Source organism: Macrotis lagotis, chromosome 3 (assembly GCF_037893015.1).
Source record: "Macrotis lagotis isolate mMagLag1 chromosome 3, bilby.v1.9.chrom.fasta, whole genome shotgun sequence".
Taxonomy (NCBI): Eukaryota; Metazoa; Chordata; class Mammalia; order Peramelemorphia; family Peramelidae; genus Macrotis; species Macrotis lagotis.
This window is the reverse complement of record NC_133660.1, coordinates 287,732,879-287,752,925: the sequence shown is the minus strand read 5'-3', so window position 1 is coordinate 287,752,925 and position 20,047 is coordinate 287,732,879. Positions and strand designations below refer to the sequence as shown.

Below are 20,047 nucleotides of genomic sequence, written 5' to 3'. Positions count from 1 at the left end.
AATCACTTCCAAATTTGCTGCATTCCTGGCCATCATCAAGCAACTAAAAAGTAACCTCAAAATTCAGTCTGAGTATTTCCTTGGATGACCAACATTACTCCAATGAGTATTACTCCATTTGCATTCTGAAATATTCTAAAAAATTTATTGATTGATATTTTTTAAACTGGACCTGTGATTTCTTTGAAGTACGGAACATCTGTGAGTCATTTCAGAACCTTCTCCTCTCCTTCATAAGAAAGCTGCTTTCCTGGGAAACACTCTTGTTAGCCTAGGTCATAGTCATCCTTAAAAGTAAGAAACTACATTCCCTTTTCAGTAATCTTGGGTATTAATCATTTGGAATTTCACTTTAAACTTTATCCTCACCACCTTGAGAGCAAAGAGTTAGCCTTGGAGTCAGATCTGGGTACCCTTCCTGCTTCAGACATATACTAACTTTGAGACCCTGAGCAAGTCCCTCCCCCCCCCCATAGACTCCCTAAAACTATAAATTACAGAATGGATTTTGATTTGCATTGCTTTACCAATGGCAGTTTCTCACAGTGTTCCCTTAGGTGTTATCCTAAAAATCAAAATTGGGAGGGGAGGAGGTTTAATCTGAAAAAGTCTCAGGTGGGGAGTGGGAGGAAGGGTGGGCAGAAAGAGCTGCCTTCAAATATCCAGAGGTCTATAATGTAGCAGAAGATTTCAGTTCAAATTTCTATTCAGATGAACGAAGCTTGCCTTCTCTTTGCTCAGCAGGAAGCTGAGCAGTGTTTGGACAAAGAGAAGGACAGAATTGGTGCCCACCCCTCCCAGAAGGAGCTCTGAAGCTGAGCCTCTGAGGAAGGGAGAACTTTCCAGGGATGGGGCAAAGGCTGAGGTGGGAGATTGCACCATGACCACCAGATGGCACTGTAGCACACAGACTTAGGACCTGAAATCTGGAAGATGAGTTAAAATGCAGATGCTTGATCCTTATCTGCCTCATTCAATGGTATCTGATTTTCCATGATCCTGTTTCTGGTTTTCTTGGAAATTTCTTGCACATGAGTAAACTGAGGCAAACAGGATGTAATAACTTGCCCAGTGTCTCACATCCAGGAAGGATTTAAGTTCAAATTTGAACTCAGGTCTTCCTGACTCCAGACTTGGCTCTATCTATTGCACCACTTAACTGCTTTTATCTGTCTCATTATTCTCAAATGTAAAATGGAAATGATAACAGCATTGTTGTTCTGATGAATGAATGAAATATTTTTTAAAAAACTTAAAAGCATTTAGCCCAGAACCTGGGTTTTCTCTTCCCTCTCTGTGTTTAGGAAAATGGAGGAGTATTGTTTAGCTAAAAGGTAGCATGTGTGTTAGAAGGTAATCCCCAGGGTAGTCAGGAAAGAGAGAGAGAAAAAAAAGAGAGTGCAGAGACTAGAGTGGAGAGAGAGAGAGAAAGAAGGGAGGAAAGAATAGAAGAGAGAAATGAAAGGAGGAATGGAAAAGAGGAGGAATAGGAGAAGGAAGGGAAAGAAGAGAAGAAAAGATCATGATGATGAAGAAGAGGAAGAAGACAACAATGATGCTATGACAATGACAACAATGCAACAACCACCCTTAAGGTGCTTACATTCGATCCCCAGAAAGGCAAGGCAATAGACTATACAACATAGTAACCTAAGTACCTCACCTGTCTATAGAGCTACCAGGCCAGGCACCAGAAGTAATGTGAGGTTTATTTAAGACCACAATGTCTCTGTCCTCATGTGATTAACAATCTATTGAGGGAAACAAGAAACCAACTAGATAACTATAAGACAAAATATGATGGATCAAGCACAGCCACCAATTGACTGTGGGAAAGGTCTGGCAAAGTCTCCAAAGGAAGCCATCAGTGAAAGTGGAATCAATAACATTTTTTTTTTAGGTTTTTGCAAGGCAAATGGGGTTAAGTGGCTTGCCCAAGGCCACACAGCTAGGTTAAGTATTAAGTGTCTGAGTTTGGTTTGAACTCAGGTACTCCTGACTCCAGGGCTGGTGCTCTATCCACTGTGCCACCTAGGCACCCCAATAACATTTTTTAAAAAAGGTTTTGAGAACAATTTCAATGCAATTGGCTTCCTCTATATTTCCATGTAGTTTATATGATGCATTCAAAAACATAATTCTGAAAAAGGTCCATGGGCTTCACCAAAGAGTCAACAAGAGTTAAGAATCCCCATTTTATTTTTTAACATTCATCCATATCCATATGCATATTTTTAAGTTACAAAATTTACTTCTACCCTCCCTTCCCACCCCTCTCCCCTCAGCAGTAAATGGTCAAGTTAGCATTGTATATACATATTTTTCATAAACATTTTACAGATTAGTCATTTTCAGTATGAAGAATTAAGATTAAGGGAAAGAGATACATAACAGAAAATTTTTATAAAGTGTTCATCAGATTCTGAAGGCGTGTTTTTTTTTGTTTTTGTTTTGTTTTGTTTTATTTTATTTTTCTTCCTCTGGCTGGGGATTACATTGTCCATTGCTAGGCTAATAGAGTTGTCCTAGCTCTCTGAACTGCTGAGAGGAGATATTTCCATCAAGATTGATCATCTTACAATGTTTTGTAGATATGTACATTGTTCTCTTGATTCTGTTCCCTTTGCTCAGCACCAGATCCTATAAGTTATTCCAAGCTTCTCTGGAGTCCTATCATTTATAGTTTCCTATAGAACAATTATATTCTATAATATTCATGTACCATAACTTGTTTAGCCATTTCCCAATTGATGGGCATCCTTTTAATTTCCAATTCATTGCTTTTTGGGCATAGTTCTTTATTGCTCTCCAGAAAAGATGGATCCATTCCCAATTCCACCAGCAATGCATCAATGTCCCAATCCTCCCACATCTGCAACATCGATTATTTTCCCTTTTTCTCACCTTAGATGATCTTGGTGCAGCTAGGTGGTACAGTAGATAGAGTACCAGCCCTGGAGTCAGGAGGACCTGAGTTCAAATCCAGCCTCAGACACTTAATAATTACTGTGTGACCTTGGGCAAGTCACTTAACCCCACTGTCTTGGAAAAAGCCAAAAACAAACAAACATCTTAGCCAATCTGATAAATATAAGATGATACTTCATGGCCATTTTAATTTGCATTTCTCTAATCAATAATGATTTGGAGCATTTTTCATATGATTGTAAATAGCTTTAATTTCTTCATTTGAAAACTGTTCATATCCTTTGATCACTTATCAATTGGGGAATGATGTGCAACCTTATAAATTTGACACAATTCTCTATATATTTTAGAAATGAAGCCTTTATCAACTCCTAGTTGTGAAAATCGTTTCCCAGCTTTGTACTTCTAATTTTGGCAGCATTGATTTTATTAGGACAAAAACGTTTAATGTAATATAGTCAAAATCATTTATTTTGCAGTTTATAATGTATTCTAATTCTTGATTGGTCATAAATTTATCCCCTTTTCATAGATCTGATAGATTATTTCTTGGTCTATTACTTTTTTATGGCATTGCCCTTGATGTCTAATTCCTGTACACATTTTGACCTTATTTCCGGATAGGTTGTGAGATGTAGATCTTTGCCTAGTTTTTGCCATACTATTTTCCAGTTCTCCTAACAATTTTTGTCAAATAGTGAGTTCTTATCCCAGAAGCTGATGGTTTGGGATTTCTTAAATAGTAGATTGCTGTAGTCATTTACTGCAGTTTCTTTTGAACCTATCCTAATCCACTGATCCATTACTCTATTTCTTAACCAGTAACAGGCAGTTTTGATGACTGCTGATTTATAGTATAGTTTTTGATCTGGTAGAGCTAAGTCACCTACCTTCCTTTATATTTTTTTTAACAGTTCCCTTGCTATTCTTGATATTTTGCTGTTCCAGATGAATTTTTTTTTCTATTTTTTTTCCTGGCTTGGTAAAATAGTTATTGAGTAGTTTGATTGGTATGGCACTGAATAAGTAATTTAATTTGGGTAGAATTGTCATTTTTATTATGTTAGCTCGACCTAACCATGAGCAATTGACATTTTTCCAATTATTTAAATCTGACTTTATTTGTGTGAGAAGTGCTTTATAATGCTGACAGTTTCTGGGTTTGTCTTGGAGATAGATTCCCATGTATTTCATGTTGTCTGTAGTTACTTTAAATGGAATTTCTCTATCTCTTACTCTTGGGCTTTGTTGTTCATATATAGAAATGATGGTGATTTATGTGAGTTTATTTTGTATCTTGCTACTTTTCTGAATTTGTTTATTGTTTCAAGGAGTTTTTTAGGGTTTTCTAGGGTTCTCTAGGCATACCATCCATATCGTCTGCAAAGAGTAAAAGTTTTGTTTCCTCATTGCCAATTCTGATTCCTTCAGTTTCTTTTTCTTATTGCTACAGCTAGCATTTCTAATACTATATTGATGATAATGGCATCCTTGTTTCACCCCTGATTTTATTGGAAATGATCCAAGTTTATTCTCATTACATATAATATTTGCTGATGGATTTAGATAGATATTATTTATTATTTTAAGGAAAACATTTATTCTGAAACTTTCTAGTGTTTTAATAGAAATAGATGTATTTTATCAAAGGCTTTTTCAGCAGCTATTGAGATAGTTATGATTTCTGTTGGTTTTGCTATTGATATGTTAATTATGTTGAGTGTTTTCCTAATATTGAACCATCCCTGCCTACCTGGTATAAATCCTGCTTGATTGTAGTATATTATTCTAGTAATAATTTGCTGTAATCTCATTGCTATAATTTTATTTAAGATTTTTGAATCAATATTCATTAGGGAGATTGGTCTATAATTCTCTTTGTTTTGGTTCTTCCTGCTTTAGGTATCAGCACCATGTTGGTGTCATAACAGAAGTTGGCAGAACTATTTTTTAAAAAATATTTTATGTAGACTAGGAATTAATTGTTCGTTAAATGTCTGGTAGAATTTGGGGTGGCTAGGTGGTGCAGTGGATAGAGCACTGACCCTGGAGTCAGGAGTACCTGAGTTCAAATCTGGCCTCAGACACTTAATAATTACCTAGCTGGGTGGCCTTGGACAAGCCACTTAAAATCCAAAAAAATCCAAAAAAGTATTTTATTTCCTCTTCTGTTAATATGGGCAGATTGTATTTTTGTAAATATTCATCAATATCCCTCAGTTACCAGATTTATTGGTACACAGTTCAGCAAAGTAGATCTGAAATTATCTCTTTAATTTCCTCCTCATTGGTGGTTAGTTCATCCTTTTCATTTTTGATACTGGTAATTTAGTTGTCTTCTTTCTTTTTTTAAATTAGATTAACCAAAGGTTTTTCTATTATTGACTTTTTCATAAAACTAAAGCTTATTTTTATTTATGAGATCAATGGTCTCTTTGCTTTCAATTTTATTATCCTTGATTTTCAGAATTTTTACTTTGATATTTAATTGGAGATCTTTAATTTGTTCTTTTTCTACCTTTTTTAGTTACATACTCAATTCATTGATCTCCTCTTTCTCTATTTTAGTCATATAGGCATTTAGAGATATACAGTTTCCCCTCAGAACTGCCTTGGCTGCATCCCATAAATTTTGGTATGATATCTCATTAGTATCATTTTGTTGTATATAATTATTGATTATTTCAATTATTTGCTGTTTGATCTACCCATTATTTAAGATTAAGTTATTTAGTTTCTAATTAGTTATTGGTTTATCTTTCCATCACCCTTTATTACATGTAATTTTTATTGCATTATAGTCTGAGAAGTGTGTATTATTTCTGCCTTTCTACATTTGATTATAAGGTTTTTGTGCCCTCATACATGGTCAGTTTTGGTATAGGTGCCATGCACTGCTGAGTAAAAGGTATAGTCTTTTCTATCCCCATTAAGTTTTCTCCAGAGGTCTATCATATCTGTTTTCTAAGATTTCATTCACCTTCTTAACTTATCTTCTTGTTTATTTTGTGATTAGATTTATCTAGTTATGAGAGAGGGAGATTGAGGTCCCCATTATTAAAGTTTTCCTATTATCTATGTCTCCTTGTAAGTCAGTCAGCTTTTTCTCTAGGAATTTGGATGCTATACCACTAGGTGCATACATGTTTAGTAATGATAGAGCTTCATTACCAATGGTATCTTTTAAGAATATCTAGTTTCTTTCCTTATCCCTTTTAATGAGATCAGTTTTTGTTTTTATTTTATCTGAGATCAGAATTCACTACCCCTGATTTTTTTTTTCATTTCAGCTGAGACATAATATATTTTGCTTTAATCTTTTACCTTTATCCTAGGTGTATCTCTCTGCTTCAAATGTGTTTTTTGTAAACATATTATAGGAGTCTGGTTTTTTAATCCATTCTACTATCTGCTTTGTTTTATGGGACAGTTCATCCCATTCACCTTTACAGTTAAGATTATTAATTCTGTATTTCCCTCCATGCTTTCACCATTTATATTTTTCTCTTTCCTTTCTTCTCATTCCTCCTCACCAAAGTTTTACTCCCTTTTCACCTTTAACTTTTTTAAATTTAACTTTCAGTTTATTTTCACTTATCTATTTATCTTCCCTTTTATCAGTCCCTTCTTCCCTTTCCCTGCTCCACCCTTTCCTTGTAGATTAGAATAGATTTATAAAACCAAGTGGAAATGTATCTTATTCCCTCTCTGGGTCAAATCTATTGAATAGAATTTACTCAGTGTTCACACCCTCCATTCTTTCCCTCTAAAATTATAAATCTTTGTGACCCTTCACTGGTGTTATTTATTTCTCAAGTACTATTAATCAGGTGTTATCACCATTTGATTATTTAATTGCTTGATAAGCTCATATTTTTAATCAAGGTATCATCACTGATTGCTTGATAAGCAGCATTGTCTCAAATTACATCAAATTATAATTATAATCATTTTTTACCTTGTCCCCTTTTCAAGTATCCTCCAAGTTCCCACAATCCTCCTAATGAGCCAAAGTATCATCCAAGACCTAATCATTTCTTGAACTATTTTTGTCCCTTCCCCCCCCAAGCCTATTTTCTCACATTTTACCCCCACCCACCCAGGGTACTTAACCCCTTGTTAAGTGAAGGACAATTAAGTCAAACCCTGATGTAATTAACTACAAGAATCTTAAAGAACTCTAGGTACTGGGAGGCTTTGAAAGTTTCACCTGAGAACTTTACAAATGATATAAGTTACAGAGACACTGATTAAGGTCCTCTTAAAGTTAACACTCTTGCTTTTCTTCAGCACTTTTTATCTCAAACACTTTGATGTCATCTTGGACCTCTTCAATGGAAAGATAAGACCCAACTATACCCATATCCTTTAAATCCAATCTCTTCAATTATAATTTACCCTTTAATTATCCTAAAAGAAGTAAAGTTCTCAAGAATTAGAAGTGTTATTAGGGTTGTATACAATTTGATAGTCTGTCCCCCTTTCATTTACCTTTAATGCAAATCTTGAGTCATGTATTTGGCGATTGAATTCTCTGTTCAGTTCTATTCTTTGTGTCATAAAATTCTGGAAGTCTTTTATATCACTGAACATCCATCATTTTCCCTGAGAGTATATGCTGAATTTTTCAGGGTAGTAAATCCTGGGTTGTAATCCCAGGTCCTTTGCCCTCCTATATTTGGTATTCCAAGTCTTCTGGTCCTTGAGTGTTGAGGCTGATGGGTCCTGTGTGAATCTGATTGTGTTTCCATTGTTTTTGTTTTTTGCTTTTTGTTTTTGCTGCTTGCATTATTCTCTCCTTTATTTGAGAGTGGAATTTGGCTATAACAACCTTTGGAGATTTTATCCTGGGGTCTCTTTGTGGAGGCATTCTATGGATCCTTTCAGTGGTTATATTGCCTTCATATTCTGGCAGATTTGGACAGTTTTCTCTAATAATTTTCTGCATGATGTTTTCCATGTTCTTTTTTTAGATCTAGGCTTTCTAGTAGTCTGATGATTCATAAATTGTCTTTTCTGGATCTATCTTCTAGGTCATTTGTTTTCCCTAAAAGGTACTTTAGGTTTTTTTCAAAATTTTTTCAGCCTTTTTATTTTGTTTGATGGAATTGTGTAGTTTTACAGATTCATGAGTTTCTATTTGTTCAATTCTAATTTTTATAATTTTATTTTTCTCTTTCCTTTTTAAAAGAGTTGAATTCTCTGGTCGATTTTTCATAATTTTTCTGCATGATTCTTATTTCTTTATTCCATTCTTCTTCTTTCTCTCTTCTTTGGTTTTTAAATTCTTTTTTAAATTCTTCAATGAGCTTTTGGGTTTGAGTCCAATTCGTAGACTGTTTTGAAACTTCCCTTGTGGGTGATTTTTCACTGATTTCTTCTTCAGACATGACATTGTTATCATTTTTGTCTGTAAAGTAGTTTTCTATAGTGAGCACTTTTATCTTTTTTGCTCATCTTTGTTGTTTTTACTCTGCTCCTTGGTTATAGGAAGTATAGATCCAAAGTTTTGTTTATTTTTTTTTGGATGGGGCTGGGGTCTGATCCCTAGCTTGTCTTTAACCAAGATGTTGCCTATGCAGTCCAGGCCTTGTCTTTGCAGAGATTTGTTTCCTCCTTCCAGGTTCTAACTTAGCAGTGGTTTGTTCCTGACCCAGTCCTGTCTTTTACCTTGTTATCCTAGGGTTCAGACTTTGTTTGGGGTCGGGAACCTCTCTGCTGGCTTGCTATCTCACTTCTGGGACCTCTGCTATTATCAAGCTGTTGGGACCTGGATTGCACTGTAGCTAAAAGCCTCCCTGGTTTTCTTACTCTCTGACCTCCTGGCTTACCCCTTTCCCCTAAAGAAACAGACCTTCACTGAAGATTCACTACAGTGCCTACTATTGAAAACTTCTTTGAATCTTCTCTTTTTCTTGGTGGGATCTGTAGCTTGAATGTCAGAACAGAGGTTTCATTTATCTTTGGTAGGGAAAAGCTCTGGAAGCATGTTTAGCCTCATGCTGCCATCTTGGCTCTGCCCCTGAAGTCTAAAAATTCCCATTTTAAAGGATAGAGAAGACCTCATCAGTCCAAGAGATAAACCAAAGAATAGAGAGCAGTTTCTAAGAGGTAGGATTGAATCAATGACTATTTAGGAATTTATTTTTCCATTCAAAAAGCATTTCTTAAGCCCCCATGTTTAAGGCACAGTGTTGGGGGGGGGGGCTGGCAAAGGTCAAGATTTAAGAAAGACTTTGGGATTTGGCCAAAGTGAGTTCAACAGAACCCTCAGGGCGATGGTTGGGGATTAGACAAAAGCTAATTTGCAGGGAATTGGAAAATGGTAAAAATTGGGAAGTGGAAATGGACTGAAGCAATGCAATTCTCAGTACTTTGTCTAGAATTGTCCCTAGTTCAGTTTTTATTCCAACATATCAGTTCAGTTGAAAGTTAAACTTTTCTTGGTGCTTTGAGAAAGAAAAAACCCTCTTTATTCTTCTTGGAATTTAATGCATATAATAATGGCAAATGTCTTGATTTAAAATGTACTTTATTCGTTTTGATTCAGTGAGCAACCTCAATTACATTATTTCATTTCAATCATCATCTTTCTCTCCTGTCTTCCTTCCTTTCCAGATTCAATGGATGTCCATGACTATTTCCATATACAAGAAGAAATCCGGATTTTGGGAGTAAGTGAGGACTAAGAACTCATGATGCCAGGGTTCAAAGATGGTAGAGGTCTGGGGAGTATCAAAGTCAAAAGTTCCAGATCATTTATGACTTCAGAAAGCACTTACGAAGCCTGGTGCACCTGGCTAACTGATAAAAATGTGAGATGCCTTTTTGTAGAGGATGAGTAAAATTGACAAACTCTATATACATACATATATATATATATATATATACATATGTATATATGCATACAAACATGTTTATACATGTATAAACAAAGGAATATATACATATATACATGTATATACATATATAATACATACATATCTAGAAAGAAAGGCAGGCAAACTATTGGAGTTTATTTTGGGGGGAAGAACCCTCGTGGTTGTATTATGTATTTTGAAAGGAAAAAAGATAGAAAGAATTGGGTTGAAATCCCCTCCCTGTTCCTAAGGAAAACTTAGGCTGGAAAAGAGATTGATATTAATATATGACATTAATCCTGGAATTGTGGGGAGCAGTAAAAGAAAAATCTTAGAAAATAGATTTTTAGAAATAAAGAGAAAATAAGAGATCACAACCCAAGGTCTCTTAACCTGGAGTCCATGACTTTTTTTTATTTATATGTGGGAATATAGATAGATAGATAGATAGATAGATAGATATAGATGTAGATATAGATATAGAGACACACATACACACACATTTGAAGCGAAATATATGTTAAAATAGACAAACCCAGCAATCAGATATATATTATAATACATATGTGTATCAATGTATTTATAGACACGTATATATTGGATATATATTGGATGGCTGTATTTCCAAAGAACTGGCTTCCTTTGGAATCCTATATATTTTGCTTTTATGCATTTACACCATTATTCTGTGAAAGGTTTCATGTTTTTCACCAAACTGCCCAAAGGGTCAGGGATGTACACAAAAGGATTTGGATCCCTACTCCCTGCCCCTCACATGCACACACACACACACACACACACACACACACACACACACACACACAGAGTGACCTTTTTCTATAGATGAGAAAAAAAGACAAGTCAGAAAAAAAAAAAGGACAATCCCTGCCCTCAAAGAGCTTAAGATCTAATGGGAAGAGACCATTCACAAAAAGGAGGGTGGGATAGAAAAAAGCCACCCACCCCTTCCCCCCAGGGCTGAGTGGAGAAGTCTGAACTGGGCACTCTCCTTAAAGGGAAGCTTTAGATAAAGGGAAAGAGAGGAATGAGTCAGTGGAATATTGAGAGTGATGGAATCTTCTGAGTTGATGGCCTTTCTGACTCCAGGGCCAAGCTTCAGGCTACGGGTCTCTTAGGGACCAGTCTGCCCTCTCTACAACCTAGAGAACAAGGATGAATCAAAATCTGTGGAAGTGATAGAGGGAGGACAGACTCTCTGAGCAAGGAGGGACCTTCCAGGCAGTATCTGATGAGCTCCTCCCGGGATGATATCCCTGACAGAGAGCCCTCCAGTCTCAGTGGAGCCTACTTCCTTCAGAGCAAAGGCCCAGACTCACCCTTATAGAAGGAACAGCTCCCATGGTGGGCCCTCTCCATCTGCCCTTGGGCTGGCAAGCATCCTGGTCTTGTATCCCATTAATGACATTCTTTTCCTACAGACTCTCCAAATCAACATCGGCATATTTCACCTGTTCTTGGGCAGCCTGCGGTATTATATCCAAATGACGTATTTGATAGGAGAAATTAATAGTTATAAAACTTATATTCTGAAAGAAAATTACCCAGTAGTTGCAGCAGTTACTGTGAGTAGCCCAAGTCCTTGCTGTATTGGATGAAACTTGGTTAGAACATAGTGGTCCTCTCTCTCTGGGGAAAAAACCATGACCCCCCCCCCCCCCAGTAAAAGAGGGTTCAGAATTGTTCTTGACTCCAGGGCAGGAGTATGAATTAGGAGTACAGGTTCAAATTCAGGAAGAACTTCCTTCTATGGAGAGCCATTGAAAGTCTTACCACAGGGTGGGATGGTAGAACGCCATCTTGGAAGCCAAGGTCTTCCTTCCAAGGCCGCCTCTGACACACACCAAGCTGAATGACCCTGGAAAGTAACTTCACCTCTCATTGCTCTCAGCAGCTCTGGCAGGTTATAAATTGCAAAGAAGATAGAGACCTGTATTAGTAAAGGGAGCTGGTTCAGCTGGGAGCTCCCAATACCAGTGAAATCACAGGTTCAGAACTGAGTCTACTCACCATCTTGTTCAGGGGTGAGTGAAACTGGAAGGTATCCCTGGGATTCTCTCATTCCAGTGTCCCAGTCCCAGTTCTGACCCTTGACAGCTGACCCTGGGCAAGTCAACTCATCTGTGACAGTTTCCTGAAATGGAAAATAGGGATGAATAATCGCCCCTCCTCCCAGATTAGCAGTGAGTTTCAAATGAGATGTAAAAAGCACCTGGAGGCTGGCTTCAGCAGGTGCGGGAAGTGGCAAGAGGCCCAGATCAGGATCCAGGGGACTATTACTTTTTCTCTCTCCACCTCAGTTTCCTCCCCTGTAAAATGAAGGAGTTGGCCTATAAGGCCTCATGTGGCTCTGAACCCTACAGTCCAGTGAATTCGCATTGCCCCTCTCTCACGCTCCCCTGCCACTTCTGCAAAGTCAAAGGGATTCCCACCTCTCTGTGAGTCCTGATATGTACCTACCATTGGTAAAGGCAGATGAAGAAGGAAAATCGACAGATGACACATTGAACTGATTCATGCCTCTGCATGTGTGTATGTATGTATGTATGTATGTGGTTTTCTACCTAGCACATCATTTCAGGAACCTTTGTCATATTGACAGAGAAAAAGAGTCGACGTTCTCTGGTAAGTCCAAATGTTTTATGTTTCCAAAGCTGGCTCTGCCCCACCTTGATGGGAGGGAGACCCCACCCACCTACCCAGGACCCTTGTGGGTCCTCGATCCCAGAGAAGGGAGCATGAGGCACGGTGGACGATAAGGATGCTGGGTGGCCCTGGGCTGGTCCAAGTTCGGTCCAAAGGCCAGTTGGTGAACTTTGGTTCTGTCCATTTCAGGCAAAGCTCTCAGGGATTATTAACATCATCGGTGTCATTTATTCCATCTATGGGATGATTATACTTATCACTGAGTTTCTTAGTTATGGCCCTAAGAATATGAGCCCTAGGTGGCCTGAGGTAAGTAACCTGGTTCAATGGGCAGGCCTCTGCCCCAGGGGCTCCAGCCAGTGACTTCCTCTGGTTCTGCAGTTTCATTTCTGGGCTTCCCTTCCTTAGGACCCCATTGTGAATAAACTTACCATGCATGAGCTGGAAGGGGACACAGCAGCATCTGAGGGCGGGGTGAAGCTAGAGCCTCCAGAAGGGGTCCATCCCACACTGCCCATTGGGAACTTGAAACCATTACTCTTAGATCTGTCCTGGAGGTCATTCATAACCAGTCTCCTCCCTTTTGCCTGGGGTAACCTTCAATGCAGTTATCCTGCTCTCTCCCACCCCAGCCCTAAGCCCCAAGTCATTTCTTCTCCAAGACAAACATCCCTGGTTCTTCTAGAGATCCCTAGCTTAAGAAGCCTGGGGATGGTGACTCTCTCTCCAATGGATCAAAATCCTTTCACAAATAGGATGCCCAGGACCCCATTGTGGTCTGATGAAGTCAATCTATCAAACAAGCATTGGAGCTGAAATGTTCCTCTTCCTCCATGAGGTCCCTGGGCTTCTTGCTGACAAAGTGCCTCCTTATGAAGCTGGTTGTCTGCACTCAGACCCGGAATGCCACATTCACCCCTTCAAACCCCCAGTCCTTTGGCCCAGTTTGGTCATCTGCAAAATAGTATAGGCAAGTCTGTATCTGCTGGTGGAATGAGCACAGGAGTGCCCTGGGTGGTGTCAGTGCTTAGAATACTGGGGCTGGAGGGAAGAAGCCTCGAGTTCAAATCCACCTTCAGACACTTACTAGCTGGATGACCCTACTCTGTCTGCCCATTTCCCTGACTATAAAATGGGGGGTGTTTGTGAGGATCAAATGAAAGAACATGTATAAAAAGCCTGGCCAAGAGGAGCTGCTTTTTTCCTATTGCCCTTCCTTTCCCCAGAGAGAGACAGAGAGACAGAGACAGAGACACAGAGAGATAGAGACAGAGACAGAGAGACAGAGTCAGAGAGTGACAGACAGACAGAAAGAGACAGAGAAAGAGAGGTAGAGACAGAGACAGAGAGAGATAGAGGCAGAGAGACACAAGAGACAGACATAAACAGAGGAAGAGAGAGAGAGAGTCATAGATACAGAAAGTAAGAGAGCAAAAGATAGACTGACAAAGAGTGAAAGTAAGAGACAGAGACAGAGAGAGTGAGGGAGGGAGTGGAAGAGCACTAATTTTGGAAACTAATATTTAGTTCTCACATCAATTTTTCTCAAAAATCTTGTATTTCTATTGACTGTGATGGCAGAGGCTTTGGACACAGTCTAAGAAAAATATTGATTAGGTGTCAAGTGCCCAGAGGAGAGTGACCAGCCTGGTGAAGGGCCTCAAGCTCAGGCCATACAACCAGAGGGTCACTTGTAAGGAGACAACTACAAGCTTCCCTCAAGTCCCTGAAGGGCTGCTGCAGAAAAGACATTTGTCCTGTTTGACCTCTGAGAAGAAGCAGAGGAGCCAGGGGGTGGACGGAGCAAAGAGGCTCATTTTCTGATTCTGTTGAGTCTTGTCTCTGATACTGTGTGCCCTTGGAAAAGTCACGCGCCTTCCCAGCCCTGCCTCAGCTTCCTCATCAGTAAAGTGACAGGGCTGGGCTCAATGGTGTCTGAAGCAGGAGTGGGGATTGATGCTGGGCTTGGTTCTGGGATTTAATCTGTGGTCTTAGAAATCTCAAGTCCTCCAGAGAGGTGGAATGGCACAGTGGAAAAAAGCATTGGTTTGACCCAGTCCCTCCTGGCATAAGACAGTCACTTAGTTCATGTTCATTCTTTCTCTGCTGCTTGTGTGCTCTTGGGGAAAATCATTGAATTTCTCTGGCTCAGTTTTCCCATCTGTGAAATGAGAGGATATGCCTAGTGGATCTTTGCTGTGCAAGGCTTCAGAGGCTGAGACCCTGTGGTCCAGTCTGGGAGCCAGAGTCTTACCATCTCCTAGAGCAGGGGCATGTTGGCTGACCCAGGTGATGCAGGACTGCTGTGCAGCCTGGTTCCCCATCAGTCAGTGGTGAAAGGTGACTGCCTGGTCACCAAGGTCCCCTGGTCACTTAAGGGCTGCAGGCATTCTACAGGTGTCAATGATCACTGACCCAGTTGCTTGTTTTTTCCTTTTTCAGCAATGCAAAAACTTACTTTCAAATTACCTGTTCATCTACACCTCCCTGTATATCTTTGTCTGCTGCATCATCCTCAAATGGAACTACAGAGCCATCTTTGGAAAAATGCTTCCTTTCTCCCTGGAAGGTAAGGTTGGGGGTCGAACGGAGAGGTGAACATGGTCAAGGCTAGCAGCACCAGGGATGGGTGCTCTGCCAGTGTCCCCGAAGACCTTCTGCCATGGAATGTCAGACATGGAGGACCCATAAGAGGCTCTCTAAGTTAATAACCTTGTTTTACAGTGAGGGAAACTGAGGCCCTAGAAAGTTAAGTGACTTGACCCAAGTCACCTACCTTCTAATTAGGAAGCTCTACCAACTTTCTACCGATCTATAATCCACAATCCATAATCCACAAAAGGGAATTCCAGAGAAAACCACCTAGGGTGCCTAACTTTCTTTAGTGAAAAAGAACTGGGTGGTACAGTGGCTAGAGCACCAGCCTTGGAGTCAGGAGGACCTGAGTTCAAATGTGACTCGAGACACTTAATACTTACATAGCTGTGTGACCTTGGGCAAGTCACTTAAACCAATTGCCTTGCAAAAAAACAAAACAGAATGTGCTGCTATTTCTGGCACAAAACTAAGTGAAAAACCACGTAACAAATACCATTGGTTAAACAATAACTGAATAGCTTCAAGCTTTACTTTCCTCATTTATAAAATGGGAACAGGGACTCACTTCACAATTTAATTCTGCAACCATTTGTTAAATGCCTGCTATGTGTTCATCACTCTGCTAGGCCCTGGGAATACAAAGACAAACCAAAAACTAGCCTGCCCTCTGGGAGCTTACATGGAGGTGTGAGTAGAGGGACACATATGTAAACATAGATAATATATGGAGCTGCACTAGGAGAGGGAATAGCAGAAGGGCAGGAAGCAGGAAATACTTTCTAGAGGGACCCCAAAGGAAGCTCTCTTGGAATGGAAAGTGGGGCTGGTCTTGGAGACAGGTAAGATCTGGGTTCAAATCCCTTCTTCCATGACCCTGGTCAAGTGATCTCAGAGTCTGTTTCCTGAATTGCAAAATGAAGATATATTAGTATCAGAGGGTAATTGTGAAGGTATAGGCATCTAGGAAGGACCTTGTATGTGCCGGACACAAACCATGGAGAGTTAAAATTGCCCACATCTGGCTTCATCTCAGAAGAACAGGGTCCTTGAGCTGGGAGAAAGCATGACTGATGATTATTCTATGTCTAGACACTGTCAAACCTCAAAGTTTACAGCATCAATCACACTGAACTCAAGAGATGCAAAGGGGAAGCCTTGCTTTGGGGGCCACCCAATGTGTGTTTTCCCAAGATTTAAATATTTATGCTTTCGTGATAGACTTTTCATTTGAATATTTAGGTTTATTTTTGAAATACATCCTAGCGAATCTTTCCTGGGAATCTTCCTATCTTGTCCACTGTGAAGCTGAAGGCAGGCCCTCTTCCTAGACCCTATAATGATATAAACTTTCCAGATTTGGGGGGCAGAGGAGCCACACCCTCTCTGGCTCCCCCTCACCTGTCAAATGACCAAATCAAGTTCTTCCTAAAACTTTTTCAGGTTTCAGGGTTTATTCTTGAAAAATAGGGAAGACCTAGCAGTCCTTGGGAAGTCCCTTTTCCCCTCTCCATACATACATATGTAGGAGGGGAAGGGCTGTGTCCAAGCTGTATCTGAGCCAAGGGGTGCTGTCCACTCACCTTTTGTCTAAGGTTTCCTTCCTCTCTGTGATACTCATAGCAAATAAGATTCCCCCAGAGGGCCATTGCTTGCACATGGGACAATGAGAGAAGGGGTTCAGTTAGGGAAGGTTAAGTCTGGACTTCTGGCTACCTCTTCTGCACCCCTCTTTTGAATGGGCAGGTTTTCCACAGAGAGAAATCCTGGGAAGCTCCAAATTCACCTCCCATGATAGGACAGGCAGCCTTGGTTCAAAAAGCAAACAAACATACTCAGAGGAGCCTCAAGTAGTTTGGGGCTCCCTCTAAGGATTAGAGCTGGCTTGAAATCATAAATGGTCCTTCAGATCCTGGGAGAGGTACCTAACTGTGATAAACCCCAACTGCCTTTGGATTCAGGGCAGCTGACCCTCTCCCTCTCTAAAGGTATCAGAACTGGGGCCACTCAACAGAAGAGAAGGATCCTTAGGGACTTCATTTTTAAATATTTTAAATATCAGGATATTTAAATATTTAAAATATCATTTTAAAATATCAGATTAATATTTTAAAATAATCTGGTTCAGCCACACTTGAGAAAAATTGTTCTTGCTATTACTTCCTGCCCTTTATTCACCAAACCCCAGGAGAAAATCACTTGAAGAATGGGTTTGACCCACCTTTGGGTCTCCCCAGAAAAAGGGAAGAAAGGTATTTAATGTGCAATATAGATAAGGCATAGGACAGTTTATTTCTTCCCCACAATTGGAAGCCAACATACACAGGCTCAAAGTAACACCATTATTATAATTGATGTTTTGTCCTTCATTCTTGAAGAAGACCCTGACATCAGGAAGGTGATGCCATGACAAGCATATGAATTGAACCTGAGGTGGGGGGGGGGGACTGTGATAAGTCACTAGCCTCACTTTCTCCTCCAAAGCCATCTGGGTTCAGTGACCAGAGAGGAAACGGGATGACTAGAGATGGCCCTGGATTAATTAGTAAATCATAAGAGTCTGAGGTTGGATTTGAACTCCCATCCTGACTCCAAGACCAGTGCTCTATCCACTGTACCACTTAGTTGCCCCCTCTATCATAATTATGCTCTCTGGAAGAGCTAATACTTCAACTATCAAAAATGATGCATCCTGGGGCATTGCCAGATTAGCCTTTGATTGAGTTCTTGTCTCCCTTAAGGTCCAGTCTTTGGACAAGCTGGGCTTTTCTTCAGCTCTTCTTCCTATTGGCTATATTCTCCAAGAAGTATCTAGTAGCTGTGAGGAGAATTTCCCTAGTGCAGTTATTACAGACTCTGGGACCCAAGAACTCCCAACTTTTGGAAGTGAGGTCAGTCAGTGGATAGAGTGCCCAGTTGACGCCTCTTCTGAAGTTCAAATTAAGCCTCAGCCACTTCCTAGCTTTGGGACCCCGGGCAAGTCTGCCTCAGTTTCCTCATCTGTAAAATAGATGGAGGAGAAAATATCAAACTACATTATCTCTGGCAAGAAAACCCCAAATGGGATCACAAAGAGCTAGACATAACTAAGGCAACTGAAAAACAGGGAAAGAAACACAAAGCAGAAGAGGTTTTACCAGAAATCCTGGATCAGGCTCACCCAGGACACATGCAAGCAGTAGCCATTTCTCCCCCGCAAAAAAGAGAGGGACTTCCCCTTTCCAACTCTTAACTGAAAAGCTCAGAGAGTGAATCTGATATGCTCTGCTTTCTGGAAAGAGGAAGAATAAGCCAGAGGACCGAATCCCTCCTTTTACCACGGACTAATCCAGTAGTTGAGATTCAGTGAAGAAGCTGGAGGATCAGATGAGATGACTGGATGTGTTTTAGCGATGAGGAGACAGAGGAGATGACAACCCCCTGACCTACCTTCACTCCTATGCTTGTCAACCTGTCATTTTACAGATGAGGAAACTGAGTCTGAGAAGTTAAACGATGACTCATGGTTACTTAGATCTTGGTGATGGCTGGAATTCAAACTCAAGTCTTGTGATTCAGCCTTCTTTGTGAGAAAGGTGCTAATGGAGGCTCTTAAGATTTCCTACTTGGTTGCCCTTGAATGAAGTTATTTCCCCTTCTCTGAGTCTGTTTCCCCAGAAAACTTAACTATTACTCCCACAAAATGACTGTGAGAAAAATTCTTTGATTAGGGTTCTAAGGGATCCTGGGCAAAGCTGGAAGGGACCTTGGGAGTCAATCAACTCACCTCTCATTTCAGGGAGGCAAAAAGTGAGGTTCAGCTTTTACCCAAGACCACAGTTAGGAGAGAGGCTGGGTGGTACAGAGGGAAAGGTTCTCACCTCAGAGACACAGGACCTCCATTTGGATCTTCAACTCCGCCACCTGCTGGTGGAGAATCAGATGTGTGACCTTGGCAAGTCACCGAACTTCTCTTTGCCTCAGTTTCCTCTTCTGTAAAATGAAAGGATTAAACTAAAGGACTTCTAAAGTCTTTACAACTCAAGCTGTATGATCCTAAGCAACAGAGCATTCAAACCCAGGTCCCACAGGATTCAAACCACTGCCACATCCTGCTTAGGTAATTGGGGGGAGGGGATACCTCTGAGTGAGGATATGCAGAGGGATGAGAAGACTCTCTCTGTTCTACCCTCCCAGCTACACCTCGGACGTCCGCTGAAGATTCCACTCAGGAGAACTGAGGTGTCCTTCTGGGCTGGTGTCCTTGGCTGTCTTTCCACATTTCCCTTGATGCAGTCAAAATGGTGCCTGGCAAGACAGGCCCTCCACCCAGGGTGTATTGACCAGGACAGTCAGGTGACCGAGAGAGTGTGGCAAGGACATAGCCTCACTGGGACCCCAGCTGAGCAGGGTCAACTGTTTGAAAATGTTAACAGTGTCTTTTTTTCTAAATGTTTTTTTCCTGTTCAATAAAAGTGAAATGAAGTCAGTTTGCTTTTTTTGGATGATAACATTTATGCACCAGGCACTGTGTGAACTTTTTAAAATTATCTCCTTTGATCCTCAAAACAACCTGGGAGGATGATGCCACCACAATCCCCATTTTTAACAAATGAGGAAAATGAGGCAAATGGAGGCAGAATGACTTGCCCAAGGCTACAGAGCCTGGTGCTCTACACTATGACACCATCCAGTGGTCCAAGTTAGAATGAGATTAGACTCAGTGTGTACAGGTGAGTCTTGAAGTGACTCTGGGAAGAGCCTGAAGAAGGGAGGGAAGCTTTCATCCCATCCTCCCACATACACAGCACCTTGGATGGAGAGCTGGATATGAGATCGGGTGACCCTAACTTGGTAACTTTTTAATGCTCAGAGCCTCAAACTTTCTCATCTCTAAAAGAATAACAGTCTGACTTCCTACCTCCTAGGATTACTGTAAGAAAATTTCTACAAACTAATAATCATGAAAAAAAATGGTGCTAGCTAAGAAATAGGGTGATGAGTTGAGCAGAATAGGTGAG

At 40.3% G+C, this 20,047-nt stretch overlaps 1 protein-coding gene across 1 annotated transcript; it reads left to right on the top strand.

Annotated features, from left to right (window-relative positions):
- The first annotated feature begins 5,501 nt into the window (after positions 1-5,501).
- Positions 5,502-19,511, top strand: LOC141518962 (membrane-spanning 4-domains subfamily A member 6C-like). Its single transcript, XM_074231383.1, has 7 exons — positions 5,502-5,563; positions 9,547-9,602; positions 11,228-11,371; positions 12,375-12,431; positions 12,642-12,761; positions 14,895-15,021; positions 19,224-19,511. Exons 2-7 carry the CDS (start codon positions 9,552-9,554, stop codon positions 19,265-19,267), a joined length of 543 nt encoding a protein of 180 aa, XP_074087484.1. The 5' UTR covers positions 5,502-5,563; positions 9,547-9,551; the 3' UTR covers positions 19,268-19,511.
- Positions 19,512-20,047: the final 536 nt, after the last annotated feature.

What these genes read in the sequence shown, in the direction of transcription:
- LOC141518962 (XM_074231383.1), top strand. Translation starts at nt 9,552, where the DNA reads ATGGATGTCCATGACTATTTCCATATACAAGAAGAAATCCGGATTTTG. An exon ending in AAAAGAGTCGACGTTCTCTG is followed by an intron (nt 12,432 to 12,641) that starts GTAAGTCCAAAT and finishes TGTCCATTTCAG; the next exon opens with GCAAAGCTCTCAGGGATTAT. An exon ending in GCTTCCTTTCTCCCTGGAAG is followed by an intron (nt 15,022 to 19,223) that starts GTAAGGTTGGGG and finishes CTACCCTCCCAG; the next exon opens with CTACACCTCGGACGTCCGCT.